We start from the raw sequence: 27,221 nt of genomic DNA on the forward strand, positions 1-27,221 counted from the left end.
ATATTTGGTACAATTTATCATATTGATTTGAAGTATGCGGTTTTTAAAAATAATGGAACCTATCCCCCAGTTTTGTATGTAGTTCAACTCTTTTTTTGTGTGAATTTTTTTATGCGACTTCCCGTGGGACGTATCTTTCGCATAAAAAGAGACCCAAGTGTACTATGATTAGAGTTTTTAATAATATAATATGATTAAATATTGGCTTTTTAGACCAGTATTCTGAAAATTGCCATGGCAGTCAACGTGTTAATATTGTGATGCAACCTGAGATTGGGATTAGCAATCTTTAACCATCTGAATTCCAAAACAGAGACATATGTAGGTATGTTATTAAAATTTCAATTATGTATTCAAGTTTTCATTACAGTAATTCATAATTACTGATGAAAACTACTGAATTATTTAAATACTAATTATGTATTTATAAAAAAAATAAATTGGGAAACTACACACAGGTTCATAGATCGGCTGTCCAAATTCAAAACACAGTAAGGGACATTTTTTTTGTAGTACGTTTTTTTTTGCATTTTGGACTTAAGTAGATTCTACTTAGTCCAAAAATGCAAAAAAAACATACTACAAAAAAAATGTCCCTTACTGTGTTTTAAGTTTGGACAGCCGAGATGTCACTGCAAGTTCTTTTTAATATATATTTTTTAAAATTTCTTTAAATATTTTTTATTTAAAAAAATCAGTCTTTGGGAGAAATAATACGTATCGGATAATAATTTATGAATTTATACAAGTATCAATTTTGTAAAGCAATAAAAAAGTAAATATATACTAAAATTATGAATGCAAACACAAAATATATACTATGACAAAATTATCATAGGAACTACGCAGTAATAAAAAAAATGGGAGTGATGTTTGAATACTAGTTAATATAGCATGAACTTCATGTAATTTAGAACTTTGTATGATAAATCAACAACAGATTTTCTTCACATGTTTCTTTTCATACCATAGTTTTTTTTTTTTATCATACTAGGATAAAAAAAATAAATATTTTAACTAGTGCCACATTTTAACTTTTTACATAATAAATATACATGTTAGGAAAATATTATTCTAATGACTCTTCATTCTGAGTTTAGATATAAAATTCATTACTTTTTTATAGCTGGTATAAAAAAGTTTATTTACCGTTTAACGTTAATGCATATCAAGGCTTTTTGATGGACATAATAGTCAAGAAACATAATAATTTTAATTGAATACAATTATTATTGCGAACAAACTGCTACGTTTCTACAAATCACAAAAAATATTATTTCATTTCCAGATATTTTGGACATTTCAAATGTACACAGATCTTATGCTTATCTTCTTCTTTTTAATGTGCTATAGATCCAGATCAGATCCCCCCAACATTGACTGTCACTTGAGATTATTTGTCCCTGTCTTGGGCAGCTCTAAACAGCGCCTCAACTGTTCTGTATGATATGCTTATACATTCATAAGTAAATTCCTACACTTAATATTTTTACATTGTAAAGATAATTTAATGCTTTGCATTCAAACAAGGAATCTGTATGACACTTTTGTAAATGATCTTATTAGCACTCTACTTTATATATATTAATATCAGTAATTAGCTGTTTACTGGTGGGGCTAAAATTAAATAGGAAATTGAAAAAAAAGTGTCATAAATAGATAACAATAAATCTCATCAATCAATTAGAGAAAAATAGTCATGTGTTAAAAATACGTAAACCTATGCACAACCCCCATAATACATTTAAAGTCCATTACTTAGTGCACTTATGTTGGGATATATTAAGTATGTTGGAATGCTCAAATTTAATTTGCATTTAATCAGCACACTTTTATTTGTACCAAGATAATTTTATGCATTTTATTTTATTTTTTTAAATAATAATTTATATTTATCTAATAAAGTAATTATTAATATTAAATTACATATATTAATTTTTATATGGCAAGAATTAAAAAAAACCAATAGATTTAAGATCTCGCTCGAGTACTCCCATAAGATATTTCTGTTCTATGTTCGGTTTCCATATCTCCACCATTTTCTGGGGTAGTCGCTTCTCTTCTCGATGTTAAATAAACATCTTTTAATTTTATTTCCAGATCCTTGAATGCATTTAACAGTATTATGCCTATGATAACTGTAAGAAATCCACAGCCATTTCCTAGTACATCAACCAAGGACATGTGCTCCCATTCTTTAAAAAGAATAGAGGAAGCGACAAGAACTAGAGATGTAAACATGACATAATACACCGGAGTCACCAAGCTAGTGTTAAAAATATATAAAGATTTATTTAAATAGTTCATTTGTATCATTATGCATAATACAGTTGCCAGTAAGAGTACCCATAAAACTCGATTATTAAGTTGGTTATTATCACTTGTGAATGTTTCCTTTAACGATATACCTATTCCCTTACAAAATACTACACTCAAGCTGCCAACTGCGGAGCATAGTAATAAATAAACCAAGATATTATGTCTTCCGTACTTGGGCCCAAAATAAAACTGAATAGAAAATGATACAATTAAAATTATCAAAAAGTAGATTAAAAATAATGGTTCCTGAAGTTTTATTTCTAACTCTTCTAAGGAGTAAATCTCTTCTGATTTCGGAGAATGGATAACGATGACTGTTGATCCGACAATACACAGGAAACATCCCAGCTGTAAAAAAAGTTTTTTTTAATATTAAAAAATCTTGTTTTATTATTAAAACATTGCAAAAAACAGAACTAGCTTCAGTTATTTGTTAGGATGGAAATAAACTTACAAGACAACAAAATAAATCAGAATCGTATTGAATAATTAAGATATTAATAAACATAGAATACAAGTAAAATAGTCAATAAATTCCAATTTGAATAATAAAAGGATGAGAAAAACCTCAACGAAGCAAAATATTTTTTGCCTAAAATGCTCTGAATATTTTATTAGTCTTCATATTTGGTAGCACATCATCTGCATTTCCCCTCAAAGGAGTATTGTGCGGCTCTGAAGACCCGGATCTCATTTTGAGGGATACCTCATTGTTGCAAGGCTCATTATATCTCTATCTTAATATACAAGTATGCTAAATTTTAGCAGTGATATAAAAGTTGATGATGTTTGCTGCCAAGTGCCTTTATTGGTCCAACTGAATATTTAAAGAATATATACCCCAAACCAAACGGGTTTTTTTATTGTAATAATCTCTGTCAAAACTCAAAAATATATATCGTCATTTAAAAATATATCTTCACCTGAAAGCAAATTATCGAGAGAGGCAGTTTCAGAGAGGCTTTCAAAGTGAGTTTTCTCTATGAAAGTAATACTTATGTTCTTTAGAATATTTGTAATCATAATGTTTGTTCGTCCGCCTCCGTAGTGTAATGGTCAGCACGCTCGGCTACCGTTTTGAAGGTCCCGGGTTCGATTCCCAAGGGGGGTAAAATAAATATAAGTGATTTTTTCACTATAATATTTATTCAATATTACCATGGACTGGTACCTGAAGCGGAGGGCTGATCACCCTTCCTTCATGTGTAAACGATCAAGATAACACTGCGTTTATATGATACAGTGCCCTATTGGGGTGCGGATAAGGGTTTTATTATTATTATTATTAATGTTTGAATATCTAATAATTAAGTTCAGAACTTTTTGCATAACAAAATCAGTAGCATAAATAACACAATACATTAGTAAAAATTGAGATTAACTTGTAAATGATTTGCAATATTTCTGCATTCAGGTGTCGGATGTATGGAGTTAAAACTCATTTGATGCAAGGTTTTTTTTAGTCCATAAGATTTATTTCTGAATTTACAAGTAATAATTTCAAATTGCTTTAACATATATAAACTACGTATGTCAAAAGTCAAAAGGCTTACAGTTATTAAAAGTAGGAATGTAGTAAGCATTACATTTTTTTTTTGCATAACTTACTTTTCCAATGAAGTTGAGCCTTTCCTTAAGGAGCTTAGAAGATAGGACAGCTGCTACAAGAACACTTAATGCACCCAATGGAGTTACGAGAGATGCTGGCGCAAATGCATATGCTATGAAGTTCAAAGCCTCCCCAGCGCCCACTGTAATCAATTAAAATATCTTCAATTTTTTAATTCTTAAATTTAATTGGCATATCATATCTTATACCAATTGTGAAATTATAGTGCTAATAAAATTTTTATAATTGCTATAGTTCTTGTCACTCTAACACACTAACAATTACAAAGTCATTCAAAAATTTATTTTGATATTGTATTAAAGAAAAAATATTGGTAATTTATGTTCTCCATTTTTTTTATAAATGCTCTTACGATATTATTAAGAAGCTTTTATTTATTAAAAATTAACTAGAAATGAGACATAAAAAATATATATCATTCTCAGTTGTCAGATTGGTCCTGGAGCATCCCAATATTGAATTTGTTTTATTCTGAAATCCCATAATTGTAAAACAAATTTGGGGTATATTTCCTATTTGTGAACAATTATATTATAAAAGGAAAATTTTTAATTGGATAAGTTCAATTGTCTAGACAAGGTCTCAGGACAAAGTTTATGGTGGTAGATATCTAATAAATTTTGAGGAAAATTGGGGTTTAGTATAATTTTTTTTCATTTATTGTCCGCCTCCATAGTGTAATGGTCAGCACGCTCGGCTACCATACCCAGGTTCGATTCCCAGGGGGGGTCAAATAAATATTAGTGATTTTTTCACTGTAATATTTATTCAATATAACCCTGGACTGGTACCTGAAGCGGAGGGCTGATCACCTTTCCTTCATGTGTTAAGGACCAAGATAACACTGCGTTTATATGAAGCAGTGCCCTATGCACCATAGGGTGCGGATAAGGGTTTGAATGAAATGATAATTTTTATGGTCTTCCTCAACCTGAAATTGACATCACACCTTATCAACTACTATTTGTAACTATGAAGTAATAGATATATTTTTATAACAATTTTAGTGTTAAATAAAAGTAAAATAAAAATAACCTTACTCGTGATTAAGCCGAGCCACCAGAGCCAGTCTTTTAGATATCTTAATCCAACCGTGCCAGCTCTCACATATCCATGACTTCCTAATCGTTTTAAAGCACTCTTTTTAATGATAAAACTAGACCCTATAAAAATGCTAGACAGAATAGCGAGAGTAAGACCTATCGCAAATGATGTTTGGTCATATTTGGATATATCCTCGTTTGTTAATGAATCCATTTCTAAATCGTGGGATTTTAGGTAAGATTATGTGAAAATTATTCACTACTGAATTTTGAAATAGGGTTGTATTCACACATTTTATTTTTAACTGGTCATAATATTATCTACTCTTTCTCACACACTATTCTTTGAAAGATGAATCACAACTTCTGTTAACTGATACCGACTTATTCTTCAATCAAAATAAACGTCGGAATCAAATATTATATATTATATACTAGTCGGAAATATGACATCTGACATACGATATTGACATTTGAGTAGCGTTCATGCATTCAAGTTGACTATTTTGGGTTTACTTCATTATGTGACTCGATAATAGCTATGGGCGATGTTTCAAAATACATTGCGAAGTCGAAGAATATTGTTATTTCCAGTCATCACAAAAAGATGTATAGAAAACGAAGATATAAAAGATAGGTGTCGGGTTGTGGTCCCGTGGTTACTCTTTTGACTCTTGAGTCAGAGTTTCTGGAGTCAATCCCATTCTACCACAATTCGATACTTATTTTTATAATGGCATAAAATAGTAACTAATTATACTAAAAAAATACTGAAACGATTATTTGATGCGGGTAATTTTATTTTTGAAAGGTGAGAAATGTATTTTTTTCATTAGAATTATCATATTTGTTTCATTTCTGAACAAAAAATATATTTTTTGCAAAAATACATTTAAAGTAAAACTAATAAATAAGAAAAAAAATGTTTTAGCATGTGGTTTTCATATTGAATAATACGTTTATTGCGATCCTCTAAGGAACATTGTTAACAAATGAACGGCATCTGTTTTATTCGTAGGTAGCTATAAATACACACACACATATATTTTTATATGTAATTTTTTGGATAAATTTTCATTCTATGTTTGAAAAAATCTATGGCTTTTTTGACGTTTACGCCGCGATCGTGGGGAATGTTGTACTTTTGTTAAATTTTAGGAATTTTAATTAAAGTTAATGAAATGGAATACATTTTTTGTGGTCTTATTGAGTTTTGAAAACCCCAAATTGCTGTGTGTATGGATCTTATACTATTTTCATCATTGTCCAAAAACAATAACCATGAAAAATTGATTCTAGGTTTTAAGTTTTATTTTTCTTTTTCAGGAAATGAACATTTCTAGAATAAATCAGGTTAACAAGTAATTTGTCAGGATGGAAGTACCAATACAAGTGGCGGTTCGCTTGCGACCTCCCGACATTCCAGACTCCACTCCGTGGCTTGTGACTGATCCCATTTCTCAGTCGGTGATGACCGGCAGTGGTCAGGTTTTCCGTGTGGATAATGCGTTACCAATAGAGAGCACTCAGGCTTACCTTTATTCCTCCATTGTCTCCACGCAACTGAATTGTTTCCTCGATGGTTGCGATACTTCTATCGTTATGTTTGGACAATCTAAAACTGGGAAGACATACACATTATTGGGACCAGGTATTTACATTTAACATTTTTTTTAAATACATCAAATAATTTTTATGCATTCTTAGTGAAGGCACCTAGAGATTTTTCACATTAATTTATATTTTTTACATTTAACATTTAAAAAAAAAAATACACCATATAATTTTTATGCATTCTTAGTGAAAGCACTTAGAGATTTTTCACATTAATTTATATTTTTTACATTTAACATTTAAAAAAAAAATACACCATATAATTTTTATGCATTCTTAGTGAAAGCACATAGGGATTTTTCACATTAATTTATATTTTTTACATTTAACGTTCAAACAAAAAAAAGTCATAATTTTTATGCATTCTTAGTAAAGGCGTCTAGAGATTTTTCACATTAATGTCTGTTTTACATTGCCCTTCCTACCCCTATTCTCCTCACTGCAGATAACCCCTAAAATAGAGCTCTGCGGGTGTTTTCTTAAAAATGAAGATTAAAGTATAATTTGGCAGGAAGGACAACTAGTCTAACCTTATTTTTCTAAGTGAGTCAAAGAATTATGTTATTTTTTAATATATTATAGGCGCGGACTCAATATACGGGGACCAAGACCGGGGCATCATTCCGCGTTTTATCCAAGACCTGTTCCAGAGACTGCACCAGGCATCCGAGCGGAGCTACATTATACACCTCACCTGGATGAGGGTCGTGAATGGGAGTGTGGTCGACCTGCTGGGTTGCGGATTGGTCCGCTGCAGCAGTGTGGCTGAGGCCTTCCAATATTTGAACAAAGGTTCCTTGAACGAATGCTCCGAGCCGTGCCACACTGTATTCACCGTCAGTATAGAACAAAAGTGGATCGGTGCCGGAGGGATCCTACACCACAGACTGTCCACTGCCAGTTTCTGCGAACTCTCCGCCTACCCCGAGCCCAGTCTCCATTCCTTAGAAGACATTATCAAAAACCTTCTTCAACCTGCGGAAGAAAAATCTGTCAACTATGAACAGTCCTTATTAACCGCCATGCTGAGAGACTCATTCGGTGGTCGAGCATTTACGTGGATTATTTGCTGCTTAAATTCAGATTTGAGATACTCCGAAGAGTCCGTTAAGAACTTAGAATTATGCTGGTGTTGTCGGGGTGTACTTAATTTTGTGACCGTGAATGGGTTTGCGGATAATAATACACCCACTGTACCGGAAAAGAATTTAAGCAGAACTCCGGAACAGCTGTTGGGACTCCAATTTGCGGCGCAGCAGTGGATCAAACTTGTATCCAATGCGGAAGGACTCTTTCAACAACTTGTACAGTCTAATATGGTCGGAGAGACTGAAGCGGCTCAAATTAACGAGTGGTTATTTCTAAAAGCGGAATGCGACGAATGTTTGACCCCGACTTTGGGTATGGTGGGATCGGAGGTAGATGTAGAGCATGAGAATGTGGGAGCCAACAAACAGCCTTTACCGCGTATTGCCGAAGATACGGAGCCCAGTGAATTGAGTGATTTTGATGGAGATTCCGACACTGACACTAGTGTGCAACACGATGACTTCCTGTTCAGTGACAAGTTGTGCAAGTACATGGAGCTGTTCAGAGAGAAAACCGACGAGTTGGCCGCAGACAGGTGCGAAGAATATCTCCACTGCGGGGAGTCTGATGAGAATCTCAACTCCGATACATGCTTATCCGAGAGCTCGGCACAAGTCGGGAGGAGAAAAACGATACAACCGGGAGAAAGTCTTACGGGTAGCGAATTAGAACTACTAAGGCGGGCTGCGGCCAAAGCTATTTCTCCCGAATCTCAAAAAATCATTTTGGAATCTCACAAAACCTACGCCGATCCGGAGCCGAAATTAGTTCAAAGAGAACTTCTGAAGATGATAGATTCTCCATTACCTACAGAAAGTTGCAAGAAATATAAAACTCTTTTGCAAAAGTATACTCTCAAGCAAAGCTTAGTAGCGAAGATATCTAAAGAAATAGGTGATGGAGAAAGTCAATTAAAAGAACTGTTAAGTTTATGTCTCGCTAAAGAACAACTGATTCAGGATTTATCTAAAATTGTCAAGAGACAGAATAATGCTAAGAGGTGTACTGAAAAGCAATCAAATTTAAAGGATGAATACGAGAAAGCTAAAGCCGACTTGGTAACAGCTCAAGCTAAGTATATTGTCGGAAATGGAAACCCTAAACTCAGTCAACAAGTCCGCAAATGCAAATCTATCGTAGATCATTACGAGAGAAGAGTCCACGATATGGAAGCGAATAAACGCGTGGATTGCGACAGTAGTAAAGAGATTAAAAAACACGAAAACAAATTAAAGGCATATCGGAAACAGATTGAACAGGTAAAAAAGCAAATAAAGCGAGATGAAAAACGTAAAAATACCCTGGAACTAGAGTTGGTCAAGGACAAAAGTAAGTTGGATGAGATGTATGAAAGAGATTTGTCCTATCCGGATATGGAAATGAAGAATAAAGAAAAGAAACAACCCACGCTGAAACAAGTGAGCGCAAGAATAACACACTTGGATCACATTCTGAAGGAGAAATCTTCCGACTTGCAGAAATGTGAACTTTCTGACGATAAAGAATCCATGTTGCGGCGGGAAATTAGAAATCTCCGCAGAACGAGGGAATGTCTGATAGATCAACGATGTATTTTAGGTCAGAAACGGAAAACCCATAAATCTTTGTCCGATACTGAGGTAATTTTATATTGTTAATTTATACACGCAATAATGTACATTTTATTTGGATACTTGCATAGAGTTTTACAAATTGCCTTTTTTACTTTTATTTTGAGGTGGAGACTGACCGGAGCATTTCGTCGTAACATAACGTCGTAACATCGCTCGCGGCGAGCATCACCGAGCATCCGAAACTATGGATGGAGCGCTCGGCTCGATGTACTGACTGCCTGAATGCTCGCATCGTAACGTGTTACGTTACGACAAAATGCTCCGGTCAGTCTCCGCCTTTAGTTTTTAAACCAAATAAAATCTTGTATCTTTTTTATAGGAGAGGAAAATACTGGAATGTGAAGAAGCAATAGAGGCAATAGATACAGCAATAGAATATAAGAATGAATTGATATGTGGAAGAGGACAAGTCAAAGATGTAACCTCGGTTGGGCAAAAGAGGGAGAGAGGAGAAGAGATGTTGATGGCGAGACTTAGTAAACTATCGGACAATGAAATGAGAACCTTGCTTTATAAGTATTTTCAAAAGGTGAGTTAAAAAACTGTCAGTTAAAAATATTTTTAATGTCTGTTTCTCAAAAATGTCTATGGGTCCACGCCTGCGTTTGTTGTCAAATTATCAGAATAAAGTATTCATTGTGTGTTCTAGGTGATAGATCTGCGGAGTACTTGCGTTTCTCTAGAGGCCCAAGCCGGGGCGGCGCAGCGTGAAGCGGGAGGTTGGAGGAGGAGGTGTGCAGACGCATGGGCTGCTCTGCATCATGCCAGGCTTATGCACGCCAGACGCACCACTACTCTCACTGCCAGGTATATTCTCGAGAATAGATATATCTCCGGTAGAGGTAAAAAGATAAACCAAATCTGGACGAAATTCATCAGTAAATCATCAAAATGATCTGGTCATCATTAAAGCCGAATCATTCAAACGGCGCATTTTATTCATTATTCCATCATTAATTATTTATTTAACTTGTTCACAAAGGAAACAAATATAATAATGAATCTGATATTCCAGTAAAACTATTTTCAGAAAAAGGATTACAAATGAAGAGATGTTTTATTTTCAAGCTTTCAACTGGATAAATATGCATACATACACACTTTCAGGTTTATATATACTTATTAAAATTTTTATTCTAGGCATTACCATACAATGAATCAACTGATGCGAGAAATGACTGGGGAAGCAGAGAGTGACAGCAGTGTTTACGGAAACAGCATATGTGGTCGGGTTCCACTCTCGTTAGAGTTTCCATCCGGTTGTGAATACGGTAACACAGACTCTGAGGCAGACAATGTTCTCACCCAGCACAGGAGGATAGCTGCCACGACTGCTAAGATTAAACTCACAAAACAGGAACATTCTGCAGAGGGAAATGCCCGGTTCCTAGATGGGATCCAACGTCTTGCGAGATATCATCAGGTATACAGTGTAGTTTCACTCAAAAGTGTAATTTATTTTGTGGTCGGACATTTCAACAAAATGTTAGTTACGTTAGTAAATAACACACCGACCTCTTAACAAAGACAAACCACTACACCAGCATGTAAACAACACTTCATATTCCTACACATACTCAAAATATTAAATCAAATCTGTTGTTAGACTGTCCGAAAGCAAACATGAATGTATTAAGAGGGAGGAGAGAAAGGTGTGTGATGACAAATCTTGGATCTTGACCAATTTATTTATTTATTTACTTTTGTTTTTGTTTGACCAATTATTCCACATCGAACAAGGGACTGGAAGGAATATTTATTTAGTTGTTAATTAAAAGACTTCCTCAAGGGACTTGAACAAATTAATATGAGTAAAAGTATGCAACCCTGAATGCCCTATCCATTGTTGCTATTCTTCTCTTCCTATTTACTTATCCTCTTCCATTTTCTTTCCCATATAGCAGTAACGTCCTTCACCCTAAGCTCCTTCCCATTAAATATGTTCTATTCCTATACCCAAGAATCTGGATCGCAGAACTTATCACCTTACCTTTATGAAATTGACAATAGAATTGATACCGTGTCAATAACTTATTTTTATGAGACAGTGCTCTATGCACCGTTGGGTGCAAATAGGAGTATTTTTTACAGAAATGTTTGTATATAAAAAAACAAATGTTTTCCTGTATTGCAATTTTATTTACTTGTAATAATATTTTTATGAGTTAGTTTGCATTTTTATTAATAGTCATTTCTTTATTTTCAGACTGCCATTCCAAGCCAGAATCTAAAACAGCTACAACCAGCTAGCTATGTTCCCTCTACAAAAGTAACCAGACAAAAGAATAAGCTTGTCATTGTTCAAGAGGATAAACCAAATATGTAGATTCATCTTAATGTGTCATCCATTTGCCTCTGCAGTGAATCGGTTTGCACAATTGGCTACCATGCATTAGGTTTCAGGTTCGATTCCCAGTGGGGCCATCGTTTATTTTCATACTGAGGTATTTAATATGTCACTCTGAAAGTGGCAACTGAAGTGTAAGACTAACCGCGACCCTATGCAGCATTGTGTGCAGACAAAGGCATAGTAGTAGTAACATGTATCTCGTTCAGTCTTCAAGTACCTAACTAGATCATCCATATAAAATTTGTCTCAAAAGAGCATGTACAAGATGTTGCATCCACGCTTGTAATTTGAGCAGTATGAAATTAAAAGAAAGAACTGTAGTGACATCTGTGGACATATACACTTATCTGTAGTACCACCTTGACGTTGAAATTTTTATTAAAAACGCCTGTTTGTTGTTCCAAAACCGATGGTTAAAGATTAACGAAACCCACTGTCAGTTTTATTGCGTGATTTTGTTGTGATTACATTTAAATTCGCAATATTACTCAATTTTAGGTTAATCAGCGATATTCTGAAAAAAAAAACTTAGATTCAGTTTACTTTGGAATAACTCATTAAGCTTTGTTGCTTATGTCTGAATAACTTAGGGTCAGTTTGCCTAAAAATAATTGGTTGTGAACAGTGGAACTGAGATTGTCAGTTAATAAAAAAATGAGTGATGTTCTTCAAAGACACAATTTCTGGTTTTACTAATTTTTTGTGACGGCTAGCTTGGCAATAGTATTGTAACCGTAACAATGTCATCACAAAGCAAAAAGCTGTCCAAAAAATCAGTAGTCATAAGTTTTATTATATATATGTATTAACACATTTCAGACGGGTATTTTTTACGCCTGTGGACTACTAGCAACGGGATTTGATAATTATATACATATAGTTAAGATCTTCACAAATAAATTGGTATATAATATTAATTTTAAAACATTGTATTGTTCCTTCTTTTCTACATTTGAAATGAGGCTGGCGTAGAAGGTAAAAATACCCTTCCCGTCCTTAAGCATCAATCGACCGAACGGGTAGAAATACCTTTCTCGTCCGAAGTGTGTTAATAACATATAATAGATGATACAGTTGTACAAAGTGAATGCTAATTCAATATATAAAAAATTTGGTTAGTGTACACATAATATAGTTTTTTTTTTTAACAATATCATTAAGTGAATTAAATGAAACATGAATATGTAAATAGTCAAATCTATCAAGTTAACATTTCATTTCCTTTTCACTTTTCTTTTATCTGTAGGTTACTAAATGAGATATGACAGGCTAGTTTGAAAATTCATTAAAAATTATGCATGTTATGACATTGTACAATGTTAATTGGATATGTAGAGCTAGCACAATTCACCTTTGGGTTATTATGTATTAAAAACATGTAAAAAATGACATTTTTTCTCATAAGTTTCTCAATAACAATACTTATTTACAATTTACCAGACAATTTTTTAAAACAATAGACCCATTTATGACTCTTTTTATATGTTTTGGTTTGCCGGATAATTTTTTTGTAATAATATTCTATTGAATATTTTGTATTGAATGTAATACACATATCAATCAATCAATATTATGTCAACATTTTCAGCAAATGAGGTAGCCAGCGATATGACCTCGAAATACTAAACACGATGTATGAAGTATTCGTATGAGTAGGGCGGTGGGAACAATTTGATGTTTCCATACGTTCGTATGGGTAGGGAAATAATAAACATATTGAGGTGTGTGTATTTGACTATTCATATAAAAGATCAAAGTGGTCATCTGGAACATGTAAGTATCTATGACAATATAAACTCTGAGATTTTAACTCGACTCCTTTGTTTTCATTGGCAAGTTAGAGCAGTGTGAAAAAATCATGCAACTCTCATTTTTATTTATCAAAATGATAAAAAAAAAGACTATTGCTTATGAGGGGAACATGAAAAAATTATTTATAAGTATAACTTTTTTTTAAATTCCTTCGTATGTAGTACAAGGGTAAAAATAGAGAAAAATCTAGATAATATTCTACAATATGCAAAGTTGAAATGCATAATGTCATAATAGAATTGGTTTTAACCGCGTTACCCATGGAACAAAGTTGAGTTGTACGTGTTTTTTTATTCTAGGAATAATAGTATGTCAGGCGATGGTTTCCATGGGTTGAATATTAAAGCCAATTATGGTAAGAGACTTAATATTTAGCCTTAAACATTGTCAACGGACCCACTTCCATGCTGGGACTCGGAATACACGCCTAACTCAACTTTGCTCCATGGGTGGCTTAGTTCAAACCAATTTTACTATTACCATATATTTAATTCAATCATGATTATCAATATGAATATGAAATTTACTCATTTAATGTAACGTGAATCAAAATAATAAGTTTCGAATTTAAATACTTTCTAAGTATATGTGTCGTTATTTCAATCAATAAAATATAAAAACTTATTGTAATATCATTAAATATTTATATAAATGTTAAATTAATGTCTAAGTGATATACATAAACTGAGAGTATCGATAACAAAGATGATGGTTAGTTAAATATACAAACTAAATGTAAAATAAAGATAAAATAATACCAAAATACGAACTACATGTGTATTAATTTTTTTTCAGTACTATAAAAAAATTTTCCTTTACTGTTTTACTGTGGACCATCGATATATCGACGCTTATTACAGCGAGAAAACTGCGTACCGTCGAAATATCGACTATTGCTCAGTTTGATTTTAGATATCGACCTGTGTAGACGTGTTGATGTGCGCGTGCGCAAGTCATGTTTAATTCGTCAATAATAATCATAAATAAACTTTAAAAAAGTGTATCTTGGTGAAAATAATATTTTATGAAAATGTACACAATTTTGTGTACACTTAATTGAAAGATTATTTTTTCTCTAAAATTCTCCCTGAATTTTGGCATATGTGAAAAAAGGCTCAGCAGTAAAGCGGTTAATAAGGAGTCTGCACGGTGTACAGCGTTATTTTCCTTACGGAGGTACGCTGTATACATTTTTATATGAAAATACACTAGTGTTCAGAATGTGTAAAATATCACAAATGTATCAGATTTATATAATCAGCTGTCACTAACTTCATATTTACGAATGTAGTGTTTGATTTACAAATTACACACTACATTTAATACCTTTGTGCATTGTACAATCATCACATTATTGTAACGGTATATACACGGGTCTACCAAACAATAAAATGACTCGACTGCAATCAGTGTTAAACGCAGCAGCGAGACTAATTTTTGGAATTTCTAAATTCAGTCACATCACCCCACTACTTCACAAACTCCACTGGTTACGCTTTCCCGAAAGGGTTGAGTATAAACTCTGCCTACTCATGTATAAATCAATACACAATATGGCTCCAGAGTATCTTAAGGAGCTGTGTATTCCAGATGAATTGGTTGATAGACATCTCACGCTTCGATCGGCTACAACATCTGCAATGGGCAAAGTTATCTTACCAGCTCGCAACCAACGCACTAAATTTGGCGAGCGTGCCTTTGCTGTTGCAGGACCGACGGCGTGGAATGCTCTTCCACCAATGGTTAGAAATAGTGAGAGTGAGATGATCTTTAGAAAAAGACTAAAAACACATTTGTTTGCTAAATCATTTCCACCATAATATTTTACCCAATTCATTCACAGTGAAGCGCCCTTGAGGTATTTTTTTACGAAAATGGCGCTATATAAGTTATCCAATTTTATTATTATTATTATCACGTACCTTGGTAGAGCTACAATTGGTGTACGTTGTACATTTTGCTCAGACTATATCTTTTCCCTTTGCTGATTGAGATTATTTCATATTTTGCTATTGCATAAGTCAGAGGACCCTTTAAAAAAATATTTTATGGTCTGAAGGAAGTAAATCTCTATCATTTGAATGAAACATGTATAGTAATTTGAAACAACTGAGGGAATAGAATAATACGGTTGTGTTTTTGAATGTGTAGGTTTTTTATAATAAATGAACATTTATTTTTAAATAAAATGTATAGTTGTGTATAAAAATATTACTTTTAATTAATTATTTTTGATCTCTACTAAGTTGCATTTATGTGTTCTGGTAAGATTAATAAAAAATAAAACTTTTATTGATAATTATATAACTTGCTTATTATTAAGTTTTTTATAACTTATAGACTAGAGATGAGCTTAACAAAGACTTACTTACAAGACGGAGATAAGTTACTGGTATTGCGGAGAATTGGGTCGCCAGTATAAAAATATTATTCATCTCTATCATGGACTGTAAGAATAAGTTGATTTTTTTGATTATGTACCCTAGTCTTATAAATACTCTTTTAAATAAATAATTGCCTAAATACACAATGTGTTCCATACAGTCGGAATGTAATTCAATCGTATGTATTTTTTGTTTTCTCCTAAAATGAGATACTAAGAGCGGAGAATTACAACTGGGATCATTGCAATATTTGCTGTTTTTCATGCAAGCCAGTACATTTTTAACTGCATTAAGTTTATCAAGGTACATTGAGGTAGAGACTGACCGGAGCATTTTGTCGTAACATCGCTCGCGGCGAGCATCAGCGACCATCCGAAACTATGGAGCGCTCGGCTCGGTGTACTGACTGCCTGAATGCTCTCATCGTAACGTGTTACGTTACGACGAAATGCTCCGGTCAGTCTCCTCCACCTTTAGATATTAATGAAGGTGATTTTATTTTCAACAAGTTATAAATTGTATAGCTATCGCACCTTTATGGAACTTGTAAAGAAAGTTTGTTTACTCGTATATGTATTGATAACTTAGAACTATAATCTTAGAATTTTTTTTTTTTTGTAGAGTTTATTCTATTGTGTTCTCTGCAAGATATTATTTATGAAATAAATTGCATGCATGATATAGCTATATTTTTATAAAAAAATATAAAACAAAATAATTTGATCTAAATGTAATTCAAATCACTCATTGGGAATATGCAAATAAATAACCTGTATACAATTAAGGCTTCTTTTTACAGGTTTCTTCTCAAATGTTCTTTTGATGGATATAAATATAAACATACCTACCATATATGTAAGCATGTTTCATTTAGTGAGTTATTTATTTTCATTCATTACATTCTAAAATGCCTACTGCCTAGTGAAAAAAAATATTTTAAAAACATTTTATCCTATCTCAAATGTACATACACAGGTACTTAAAAAATATCATTTATATTGTATCGTAAATGCTTAATAAGGTATATTGTTTTTAAATTGTGCCTTGATTTTAACAGTTGTCCAACGAGAGCATGCTCTTTTTCATTTAACAATAATAAATCTTTAAAACAGGAGATTACGGTTATGTAGCGCCTTTTTCAAACACTTAATCTGTTTGTTGTAATCCGAGATGACAATGGAAATTAAAATTAGGAAAGGTTCGATAATAAAAAGCTAAATATTGTTTCTAAATAAGTATTTTATTAAAGCGTATTTATTTGATTATTTCTAAACATTTTATTTTATTGACATAATGTATTGTCACAGTTTCATATGAGGTAAACATGAATGTACATAAATAACTCCAGTTTCATCTATGCTTCAAATAACACATCTTACAGTTGAATGAATAATGGTACTTTTAAGAATTTTAGTTTAGTGAGAAAATGCATTACAAGTTTTGGTATAATCATTTAAATATAATGTATATCTTCAAACTAAAAAAATAATGTCACAACAAATATGATAACATTTTATATATATATATATATATATATATATATATATATATATATATATATATATATATATATATATATATATTATATATATATATATATATATATATATATATATATATATATATATATATATATATATATATATATATATATATATATATATATATATATATATATATATATATATATATATATATATTTCTTAAAGTAGTTTGTAAGTTTATTTTTTATTCTGTGATTTTTACTATGATGTTTAAAATTTCCTCAAATTAAAATGATGTAATAATTGTAAAAAATATATATCATTAAAAACAAACACACTCTTTTCTTTTTGTCATTAGGAAATAAATTTCATTTTATATTTTTCATAAGAAAAAAACCTATCGATTCAAAATTGAAGTTTAAAAAAACAATTAAAAAAAATTATGGGAAAAAAATCAACCGCTATGAAAACACAGTCCAAGTTTATTAAACACTAACCAAACATAAAAACCTTTATCATGTTGCGGATGCATTGTAAGAACTAATTCATTTACATATTTCTTGTCTATGATCATGCACAACTGTAGAAAGGAAATGCTAAATCACATCTCGCAATTCAAGTGTAAAAAATATGCTGCACTTTGTAATATGTTAACAATGATATTTAGTTTTTATTTTCACCTGCTAACGAGTTTCCCGGTTTTTGTGCCGGTTGTGTTTTCTGGTTTTTATCATAAATAATTCTTGTTTTTTTTGTCAATTCCGCTTTTCTAGTAACAACTTGAAAAGTTTTTTATGTATGACTGGCATTTAGATGAAGAAATTTTTAAACTACGGTGTACATGCATTTTTAAACAATAATCATCTTAACACAGTTCAAATAAATCATTTTCATTATTATTTATTCACTTCAAAATTAAAAACGGTGATTGGAATTCACTGCAATAATATGTCGTTAAATAAGGCATTTTCTGACAACAACTATTACCACATTGGATGTTCTCGGAGAACTGCACTATGTGCTTTTGTATATTATAGTTTTAAAAATAAAATCAACAGTAATGTTTATAAAAAATATACATTTTTCATGAGAAAAATTTATATGAAATAATGATATTGTTTCCAATATAACATGATGTGGGTACATGAATGAGTAGGTACAAGTTTAACTAAATGAGTATGTAAAATAATAGTACCAAAAATATATTATGCTAGATAAGAATATCCATTTTAATTAGAATAGAAAACAATTTAGGTTACTAAAAATTGAGTCAAATGAAGCACTTTTGCGTAAAAGGTCATTAATTGACTATAATTGACAAACTTATCCATAGTGGGTATAATTAAAAATGGAAATTACTTCTTTTCATATACTTCTGTTTTTATCGTATGTTTAAACCCAGGGCTTTTTTTTTTCATGTGTTGCGGTGGAATGGCGTTCTGGCACCATTTTTCAAGGATAATTTTTTAAAATTTTTCATAATCAATTAGACGAAACAATGTTTGTGCTTATGTAATTACAATCTTTATTCATATAATTCGTCAAAATGATAAAATATGGTATGGTAATGAATATTTAAATGATATTTTAATGTTTTTACAGTGAGTTCCGGGACCTTTTTTGTTTAAAAAAAACCCTGGTTAAACCAAATGTAGAAATAAATGGTTATAGTAACACTGTCGCCAATTATGTAAATAAGTTGTGTAAAATTTTAAGACAAATTTTTATATTATTTGGGGTTATGTATTAGATATTAAGACAAAATCTTGAGGAAATAAGTCATATTATTTTTTGACATCTCATCAAAGGGGAAGAAGAATATGGAAGTATTTTTACAACACATTGTAATATACATATATAAAATTATGACTGCAACTTATGATATGGAATTGACTAAGTATAAATATACATAAATAGATACATTAATTAAAAGCCTCAGTTTTACTTAGCGTTGTGATTTACAATATAATTATTTTAATGCAAATAAATATCACCTGAACTCTGTTTGTCTGTTCGTCAAATCATAATTATTACCATTTCCAATCCCATGGAATACACATAACTCCATCTGATAATACAGAGTAGTAGCTAGTAATGCATAGAATCACCCCAGATACCTGAAATTTATTTTTATTAGAAACGCAAACATTTTTCCAAACAAAGATTTACATTCGAAACTTTTAATATTATGGACAAAATAATACTTATAAAGAATATATAGAATATAATAGGATATCATTTATATTTTTCATAATATTGGATTAGATACATGTAATTGTTTATTTACGATTATAGTATTACAACTCTAAATTCATAATTTTTCAGGAGACACTCTGAAACTAAGCTCAGCACTATAAGGGTTAAAAGTATTGATAACTTTGTGGTATGGTAATAAAACACTCTCCTTATCATCCATTGTTTACTTTGTGTACCTAATACCACTTTTTTATACACTTATTTGTGACTACCGGTTTCGGAAAATTATTTCATCATTATCATAAAAAAAAATATTTTAGTGACCTGATGATGGAATAATTTTCCGAAACCGGTAATGAAAAATAAGTGTTTAAAAAAGTTTTATAGGTACACAAAGCAAACAATGGATGATAAGGAGTGTTTTCTTAGCAATATTTTAATCTACAATTAGATTATGTTAATAAATATTTATGAACACTTTTATATTTAAATTTTAAATGTTAAATTTGATCAATATTTAGCAGGATTCTCACCTGCTGTAACTCATCAGCATGTTGTAACAACTGCTGACAGCATTGTATCATACGATCCGGAGTTACACAATCATCCTTTATTAGCTCTAATAATTTCAAACGGGATATGCATTCTGTGTGTAATGAACGCTCTGTATGCTTATTTCTGGAATTTATAAAACATATTTATTAAAAATAAAATAAAAACACTTATTTTTGCCTAGATAAAATTTAACTAAGTTTGACATGAAATATACAGAAAGTATGATTTATAAGTCAAAAGTAAAGTATAATATGAAGTTGTGAAAGTCAAATTACAATATGATAATATGTTCTCCATGTCAAAACGTGCAGTACAGGAAATTAAATTAATGTGTAATATCCTTACATTTTGTACCGCGTCAATCCTTCTGTTGCCTCATCGAGATTCTTTGCTATGAAACTCACAAGTTGGTCTCCGGGACATGAAGACGGTGTGATAATCTGTCCAGTTGGTGATATCATAAGTGGACCCGCTTCTCTGAAATTTAATTTGAACTGAAATTGATTTGAAATATTTTGATAATGAAGAAATAAATCCTCCTGCGATGTCGATTCCCAGCTATCGACCCATCTCTTTGGTGGTCAACCCCATGGAAGACCACTCAGGGGCAGACCACCAAAGAGATGGGTCAATAGCTGGGAATCGACATCGCAGGAGGCTAATCCCTCTTAAAAACAGGCCACAAGGCCTACACCAAGATGAAGAAAAAGAAGAAGAAGAAATAAAACAATAAAATAATTCAATAATCAGATCGACGCTTGCTTTTCAAGCACCCAGCATATATACATGTATTCATGTAAATGCAGAATTGGACATAAAGGAAGTAAAAAACAAAAACACAAAATGACATTATTGCCCGGTTAATGACACATACCACCTCTGACATGAGTTAATCATTTATGGAATTAAAGAAGCAGATTAGAGAAGAGAAAATCAACTTACGGTTCAACAACAATTTCATAAGTTTCTAGGGATTCGGGGATTGAGGAAGGGAAGCTATTTCCCTTGGTGTGAATATCTCCCAGGGAGGTGGTGAGTCTGCGGAGTTGGTTGCAATATTCAGCAGCTAGTACTTTAGGCATAAATTTTCTGGAAATATAATATTTTTTTAGCAAATTCCGTGATACCATTAAATGGTTATTAAGCATTCATGTATGTTATAAGATCATTTTACAGGAGAGAAAAAGGGACCTACTTTTGTAAAGTAAATAAATGAATGAGACACACCTGCGCTTAATATTGATATTTCGCAGAACAGTTGACAGGGTTTTTTCATAGTTGGGTATTTTAGCTAATGCTTCATCGTGAGTATTTACATTTTTTATAAGCTGGAAAAATAAAACATTAATCATAAATTTAACGCAATTTTTTTGAGGTTGCTTTATAACTTATTCAGGTTGCTTTTAACTCTTTCAGGTTACTTTATAACTTATTATTGAATATATTTTGAGAATAAGATATAATATAATATATGAATCACTTTAATTTGGATGTAAATTTATTGAGATTTTTAACGACTGTGATATTGTGATCTGTTTTGTGGCAGCCGAATAACCCCAAATGAGGTTTAAACCAGTCAATGAGTCGATTTATTTATGCACACTGAGTGATTGAAATTACAAAACATGCAAAAGGAAGCACACTCGGATATCAAATATTTGAAATTAATAAAATGTAAAATTTTATTTAGCTCAACTCTTTTAACAAATTTTTTTTTAATTTTCGAGACATCCTTTTAACGAACTGCAAATTTAGGTAAGTTGCATGGATGCAAATTAAGGTGTTACTGTACTATTAATAAAGAAGTTAAAAAGGAGAAATGATACTTACATCTAACCAATTATGCCTTACTTCAGTATTCCCTAAGAATACATCACCATCCAGACTTACTCCGGTAAACTGTCCTAACACTAATGTACGACCTTAAAATAAAAATCGTTGATAAAACAGAATTTCATAGCCCGTTTTTTGAACAGAAGATCTATGCAAAAGTTGTGGATAAAAATAAACCGTACGTTCAATAAATTCCATGCTCACCTTTAAGTGTTTTCATTTTGTCTGGATGTTGAGATGCCAAAGCCTTGAAACTCTGTAAGCCTCCTCTCACATGGCTGACATTCCAACCAGATTCCCATTTTATCTGAAAATATTTAGAGGATGTATATGATAATAGTGAAATTGTATATTATGCTAAAAGACTAATAGGTCATTAAAACTAAATGTTATAAAATTAGATTGAATTGTTTTATTTGGTACTTTTATAATGTTTTTTGCTATTATTTTAGATAATTTAATGAATTCACATTCTAAACACACAAAAAATAAGCCGATGAGTGGATATTTTTTAAAACAATGGAATATGAAAACGGATGTTATATTTGTTTTTTTTGTTTTTTTTTTTAAATTATTATTATTAATGTTTTATTAATTATTTTAAAAATATACGTGATACATGGCATATAAAATACATTTAAAAAAAAATAACCTTTTTATTATTAATTTATTTTACCATCTTGAAAAAATTTTTGAGGTGTGAGATTTTATTGTGTAGTTGTTTCAGAGCACTATAGATCCGAAAAATAAATAATCGCATTTTAATTCAAAATAATGGCTTATTGTTAAATTTATTTCATTAAGTTCGGGATATATTGCATTATCAGGTACGCAGGAACTTTATGAGATATTTTCAATGATATTAAAAAGATGTTTCCTTCTTTCCTGCGGAGCATGATGGTTAACCACATGTGTGGCCGCTTTAGAGACTGAGAAGTTCATGATGGGGATATCATGGTTTTTTTTTTAAATACGTAATGAGGTCATATTGTACTTTAAAATGTGAATAGTTTGATCTTTTATATCTCCATTATCCATTTAAAGATTTTTAATGAGAATTGTACCAAATATCTTTTTAATTTTTTTTTATATTAATTTATTTGCTAATATAGAAAAAACAAAAACACACTGCTGGGAATATCCGTATTAATACATTATAAACATAATATCATACCTCTTTCAGGTTATATGCTTGGCAAAGTTCTTTACTCAGTTCGCTAATGTGATTTCTAGTTGCTTTAGTACCTTCGTACTTTTCTTTGGCTGCAGAATAGTTATTTATAACCCACATACTAAAAACAAAAGTTATAAATAAATCAAATTAAAATGCATAATTTAAATAATTTCTCATGACGAATTATGAAGTAAATTATTGAAAAATAACAGATCATTATGCATAACTAATCATTTACATACTGAAAGGGAATTAATTCACACCGTACCTACTCACTTTAAGGAATCTAGCTGTTTGGCAGTATTTACTTGTTCCCTCATAATGAAACTTGTATACATGGCGTCATTTTCATTAAATGGACTGGTGTAACGAAATGTCCTGAAATATAACACACTCATCAGAATTGTCATGAAACCTAATCAATAAGAATTGGTATTTAATTTGAAGAATTTTGATTCCTATGAATTTATTTTATGATAACTGTTTTGCCTTGGGAGAGTATTGTCAACTGCGTTAAAAAAACTAATGGACTTATTTGTCGTAAATGTTGACTAAGAGCCATAAAATTGTTTTACTTCTTTTTTAGAATTGTGTGTGGACTTTATGGAGATGTTCCAAACATGTTACTTTAAAAATAATAACTCATTTCATCATAGGCATTGTCATTATTAAACCATATCCGCTCCCTAGGAGGAGCAAATGGAGTCCACAAACTGCCTCCAGGCTTTTCTGTCGGCTGCCAGCTCCCTTGCATCCTCCCAAGTCAGATCCGCGTCCCGAAGCTCTGACGAGAACTGCCGACGAATAGTCAGCAGTGGTCGTCCTGGGCGGTGCGAACCTGATGCCTTGTAAAAGATGCAAGCTTGACTCTCAGGAGGCATGCGGAGTACATAGGCATCATGATAACAAAATTTTGTTTTATATTAAGCCTTATAATTTATATTTAAATAGGTTCATTTGTTGTTTTCAACACAGTGTTGACAATGCTTTCACAGATGAAACAATTATTGCAAAAATAAATTCAGTAGAATCATTAATTATGTTTTAATTTAAATTAATGTTATCATTGAATCATCAAATAAAATACATATGTTAATTTAAGTAAAATATTATATATGCGCAATATGGCAGAATAATCTAAATTATTGATAATGAAATAATAAGCTCTATTATGCATACGATTTGGCAGTAAAATTAATATTCCATACAAAGCTTTATTTATTTCATAAATTGTTTTTAATTTGCACTCTTGCATTTTGAATATGATAAATGGATAACATTGTAATAAATACTTCTCAATTAATATGATTTAATTAACTCACTTAATAAATCCAGTATATTAAAAAATAAATTACTGAAAATGAACTCACCTCTCATTGAAATCTCCTTTAGGAACTTTTTTAGAAATTTTGTCAACATATTCTGTAGATATTTTACAAGCGGTCAGTATTTTAAGCACTGAATTTCTAATATCGTTTCCTGCGAGTGTTATATTAACTAACTGTAGATTTTCTAGTTAGGAGAACAAACTATTAATTACAAAGTGATAAATTGTATATCAGAAACTAAAATATTTCCCAAGTTTTATACCTTTGTTATGGTCTTTTCCACGGAGGTAAAATGAAAGCGAAGTGGAGGGCAGCCGGGTTTTGGCTTGTTGAGCTTCTAAAACAGCGCTTAGTTGTTTGAGAGAGTTTTCATTGACAGCCTGAAAAATAAATAATAGTTTGTGAAGTATACTTCTGGCGGCATACTTAAAGTGACCGTACGTCCCATTTTGAACGGGACCGTCTCGTTTTTAGATAGCCTGAACAACATATTTTTTCATATTTATATTATTTACTCATCTTATTTTCTTTATCAACATTCTTTTTCTTTTTATTAATACATAAAAACGATTAAAAAATATGTGTTTTCTTGAATATACGTACTATTACGTAAAAATTGGTAGATGTCCCATTTTGAGGACAAAAATAAATGGTCACGTTAGGCATACTATATTTTAATTTAAGAAGTGCGGCAAGAGTGTTTCACATTTTACACTCTAACTAGCGAAATCACTACCAGTTGGTGAAACCGAATGCGAGCATTTTTGTTTGATAGCCCACAGAAGTGCCATTTAAATACTTTTTTAAATATTGACAGATATATTATGTACAGCTTGTTTTTTTATGTTTAATTTAAAGGAATAATCCGCAAAGCCTCTATTAGAGGCTTGTCTGCAGGTAGGATAGTAAGGATAGGGAAGGTAAATGTGAAAAATACATCACAAACACCCAGACCAATTGAAAATAAATCTTTCTTGAATTTATATTACACTTGCCAGGAATCAAACCCAGGTTATAATCCAATATGTACCACTATCAGAATTACCAAAACGTCAATAAACAATAATGTGACAAGTCACAATTCATATCATAGTAGGCAAGATTTTTCAGGGCTTGCTGTAACACTGTATTCAAAGCAACACTTTTGCCTTACTCATTTGTTCATTAAATAACATACTCTTTGTTCGGGAAACCTTCCGAATAAATCAGGATGGACCGAAAAATAGAAAGGCCTCAAGGCTGTCGACACTTCCGCGGTGCTGAGATGTCGGCAAAAAGCACACCCGACCCTGAAAAATTAACGATGTGCGTAACGTAAATAAATTAAAAATAATATTATTTTAGGTTATGAGTTATGAAAACTTACCACCTTTTGATATTAAAATACATATTTAAGTTAAATGCGTAAATTCAACGTACATTAAAGATACGCATTAATAGGAGGTCACATAACTTACAAGCACATTGACAAGATAAAATATTTGAAGAAAAATGACATTTATGTAGAATTTGAAGTCCATTTCAAACAGCTGATTTAGGGCTAACGTGTTTACATGAAACGTCAAAATTTTACTATATGGCAACATTATATTGTGCGGTTTGTGGTTTGGCGCGTTTTTTCAAAACGATCGTACCACCATTGTTCCGCTTTCGTTTTCCAAATTACATAATGCACATATTAACTTTTTTTTAAAAATCATGTATTTAAAAAAAATAATAGTAATTACACCCATGATTGTTTTTAAATAAATTTTCATTTTTAAAAAACATAATTTCAGCATGTTAATAAATAATAGTCTGTTTTTGTTTCAACTGTTCAACTTTTCTATTTGTTGAACTTAAAATAAAACACAAAAAAGAAAAATCATGTAATTGAAATCTCAAATATCAAAACCGCAAAAATTTATAAACCTAACATAATGTAACAGTAACGATTGAAAAGATACATAATATTTATTTATTAAAATTATACAAAAATCCAAAATACGGGCGTATACTGGTAAAAACACTTATTTCAAATGAATTAAATTCAATATGAAAGTATTGCAGGTAGGTACTTAGATCTTTACAAATATTTATATTTTTAAAACGGTGAAATAATTAAGAAGCGAGTAAAACTAAATATGTAAGATAATGGTTATAATTTTTTGAAGTGTCAGAGATAAGATAACTCAATTTTATTTGAAAAAGGAATGCCGTAAAGTTATTCACATTCTTAAAACAAGTGACAAATGTTATATATTTTTTTAGAGGCGATCCGTTCCTAATCGCTCGCCCGCCACTTTGCCCGACTTTACCGAAAACTATCCCGGAGGCAATCATGTCCCATTCTTAATACATCTCCATGGACGATTGCGTCCCACCTACGTCGGTTTCCATCTCTCCCAAGGACCTAACGCCCCGAGGAATGCCAGATAGTGCGGTTGGAATGCGTTCAGAGAAAATTTTCACACAAAAGATTTGTTCACGAGAAAATGGCGTGCGCTGGTATGGGAGGACGCTAAGATCCAAGCGATAACATTTGCACCTAATAACATCCATTGAATGAATACCAGAGCTCGCAGCTGTAAAGGATCCAGCTACAAAGAGATTATCAATGACACAAAATGTCGCATGGGTATACAGAAAATATTTACCCATCAGAGAGCTCACCTTTTTTGTCAAACGGCGGCTTGAAACAAAAGAAACGATATATTTATGGTCTGTGCATGGTTTTGCACTCTACTTTATGGTATGTGGTGCTCAAAAGGTAAGGGTCGTTTTAGTTAATTCGTCCGTCCAATTATTCGGCCCGAAG

At 31.6% G+C, this 27,221-nt stretch overlaps 3 protein-coding genes across 5 annotated transcripts; 1 reads left to right on the forward strand and 2 right to left on the reverse strand.

The window, feature by feature from the left end:
* Nucleotides 1-1,833: 1,833 nt before the first annotated feature.
* Nucleotides 1,834-5,612, reverse strand: LOC148303241 (magnesium transporter NIPA2-like). The gene is made up of 3 exons (XM_088270317.1): nt 4,990-5,612; nt 3,928-4,070; nt 1,834-2,667 (listed from the first exon to the last, which is right to left on the reverse strand). The coding sequence occupies exons 1-3, from the start codon at nt 5,204-5,206 to the stop codon at nt 1,972-1,974; spliced, it is 1,056 nt and encodes a 351-aa protein (XP_088126443.1). The 5' UTR covers nt 5,207-5,612; the 3' UTR covers nt 1,834-1,971.
* A 488-nt stretch (nt 5,613-6,100) lies between these two features.
* Nucleotides 6,101-12,061, forward strand: LOC148303242 (kinesin-like protein costa). 2 transcript variants are annotated; one of them, XM_088270266.1, is made up of 7 exons: nt 6,101-6,228; nt 6,319-6,643; nt 7,189-9,314; nt 9,628-9,837; nt 9,958-10,115; nt 10,449-10,731; nt 11,515-12,061. In XM_088270266.1, the coding sequence occupies exons 2-7, from the start codon at nt 6,367-6,369 to the stop codon at nt 11,632-11,634; spliced, it is 3,174 nt and encodes a 1,057-aa protein (XP_088126392.1). In that variant the 5' UTR covers nt 6,101-6,228; nt 6,319-6,366; the 3' UTR covers nt 11,635-12,061. The 2 variants fall into 2 exon arrangements, with proteins under 2 accessions (XP_088126392.1, XP_088126393.1); XM_088270267.1 differs by having other exon boundaries at nt 6,101-6,224.
* On the reverse strand, nt 12,051-25,963 carry LOC148303243 (T-cell activation inhibitor, mitochondrial-like). 2 transcript variants are annotated; one of them, XM_088270268.1, is made up of 14 exons: nt 25,791-25,957; nt 25,602-25,713; nt 24,687-24,804; nt 24,467-24,608; nt 23,373-23,474; nt 23,097-23,214; nt 22,127-22,229; nt 21,920-22,011; nt 21,317-21,417; nt 21,032-21,178; nt 20,435-20,566; nt 20,068-20,212; nt 19,333-19,455; nt 12,051-12,172 (listed from the first exon to the last, which is right to left on the reverse strand). In XM_088270268.1, exons 1-13 carry the CDS (start codon nt 25,811-25,813, stop codon nt 19,369-19,371), a joined length of 1,422 nt encoding a protein of 473 aa, XP_088126394.1. In that variant the 5' UTR covers nt 25,814-25,957; the 3' UTR covers nt 12,051-12,172; nt 19,333-19,368. The 2 variants fall into 2 exon arrangements, with proteins under 2 accessions (XP_088126394.1, XP_088126395.1); XM_088270269.1 differs by lacking the exons at nt 12,051-12,172; nt 25,602-25,713 and having other exon boundaries at nt 18,744-19,455; nt 25,882-25,963.
* Between the last annotated feature and the right edge of the window lie 1,258 nt (nt 25,964-27,221).

Source organism: Brachycentrus maculatus, unplaced genomic scaffold, assembly GCF_059751285.1.
Source record: "Brachycentrus maculatus isolate JH-2025_06_01 unplaced genomic scaffold, ASM5975128v1 h1tg000378l, whole genome shotgun sequence".
Taxonomy (NCBI): Eukaryota; Metazoa; Arthropoda; class Insecta; order Trichoptera; family Brachycentridae; genus Brachycentrus; species Brachycentrus maculatus.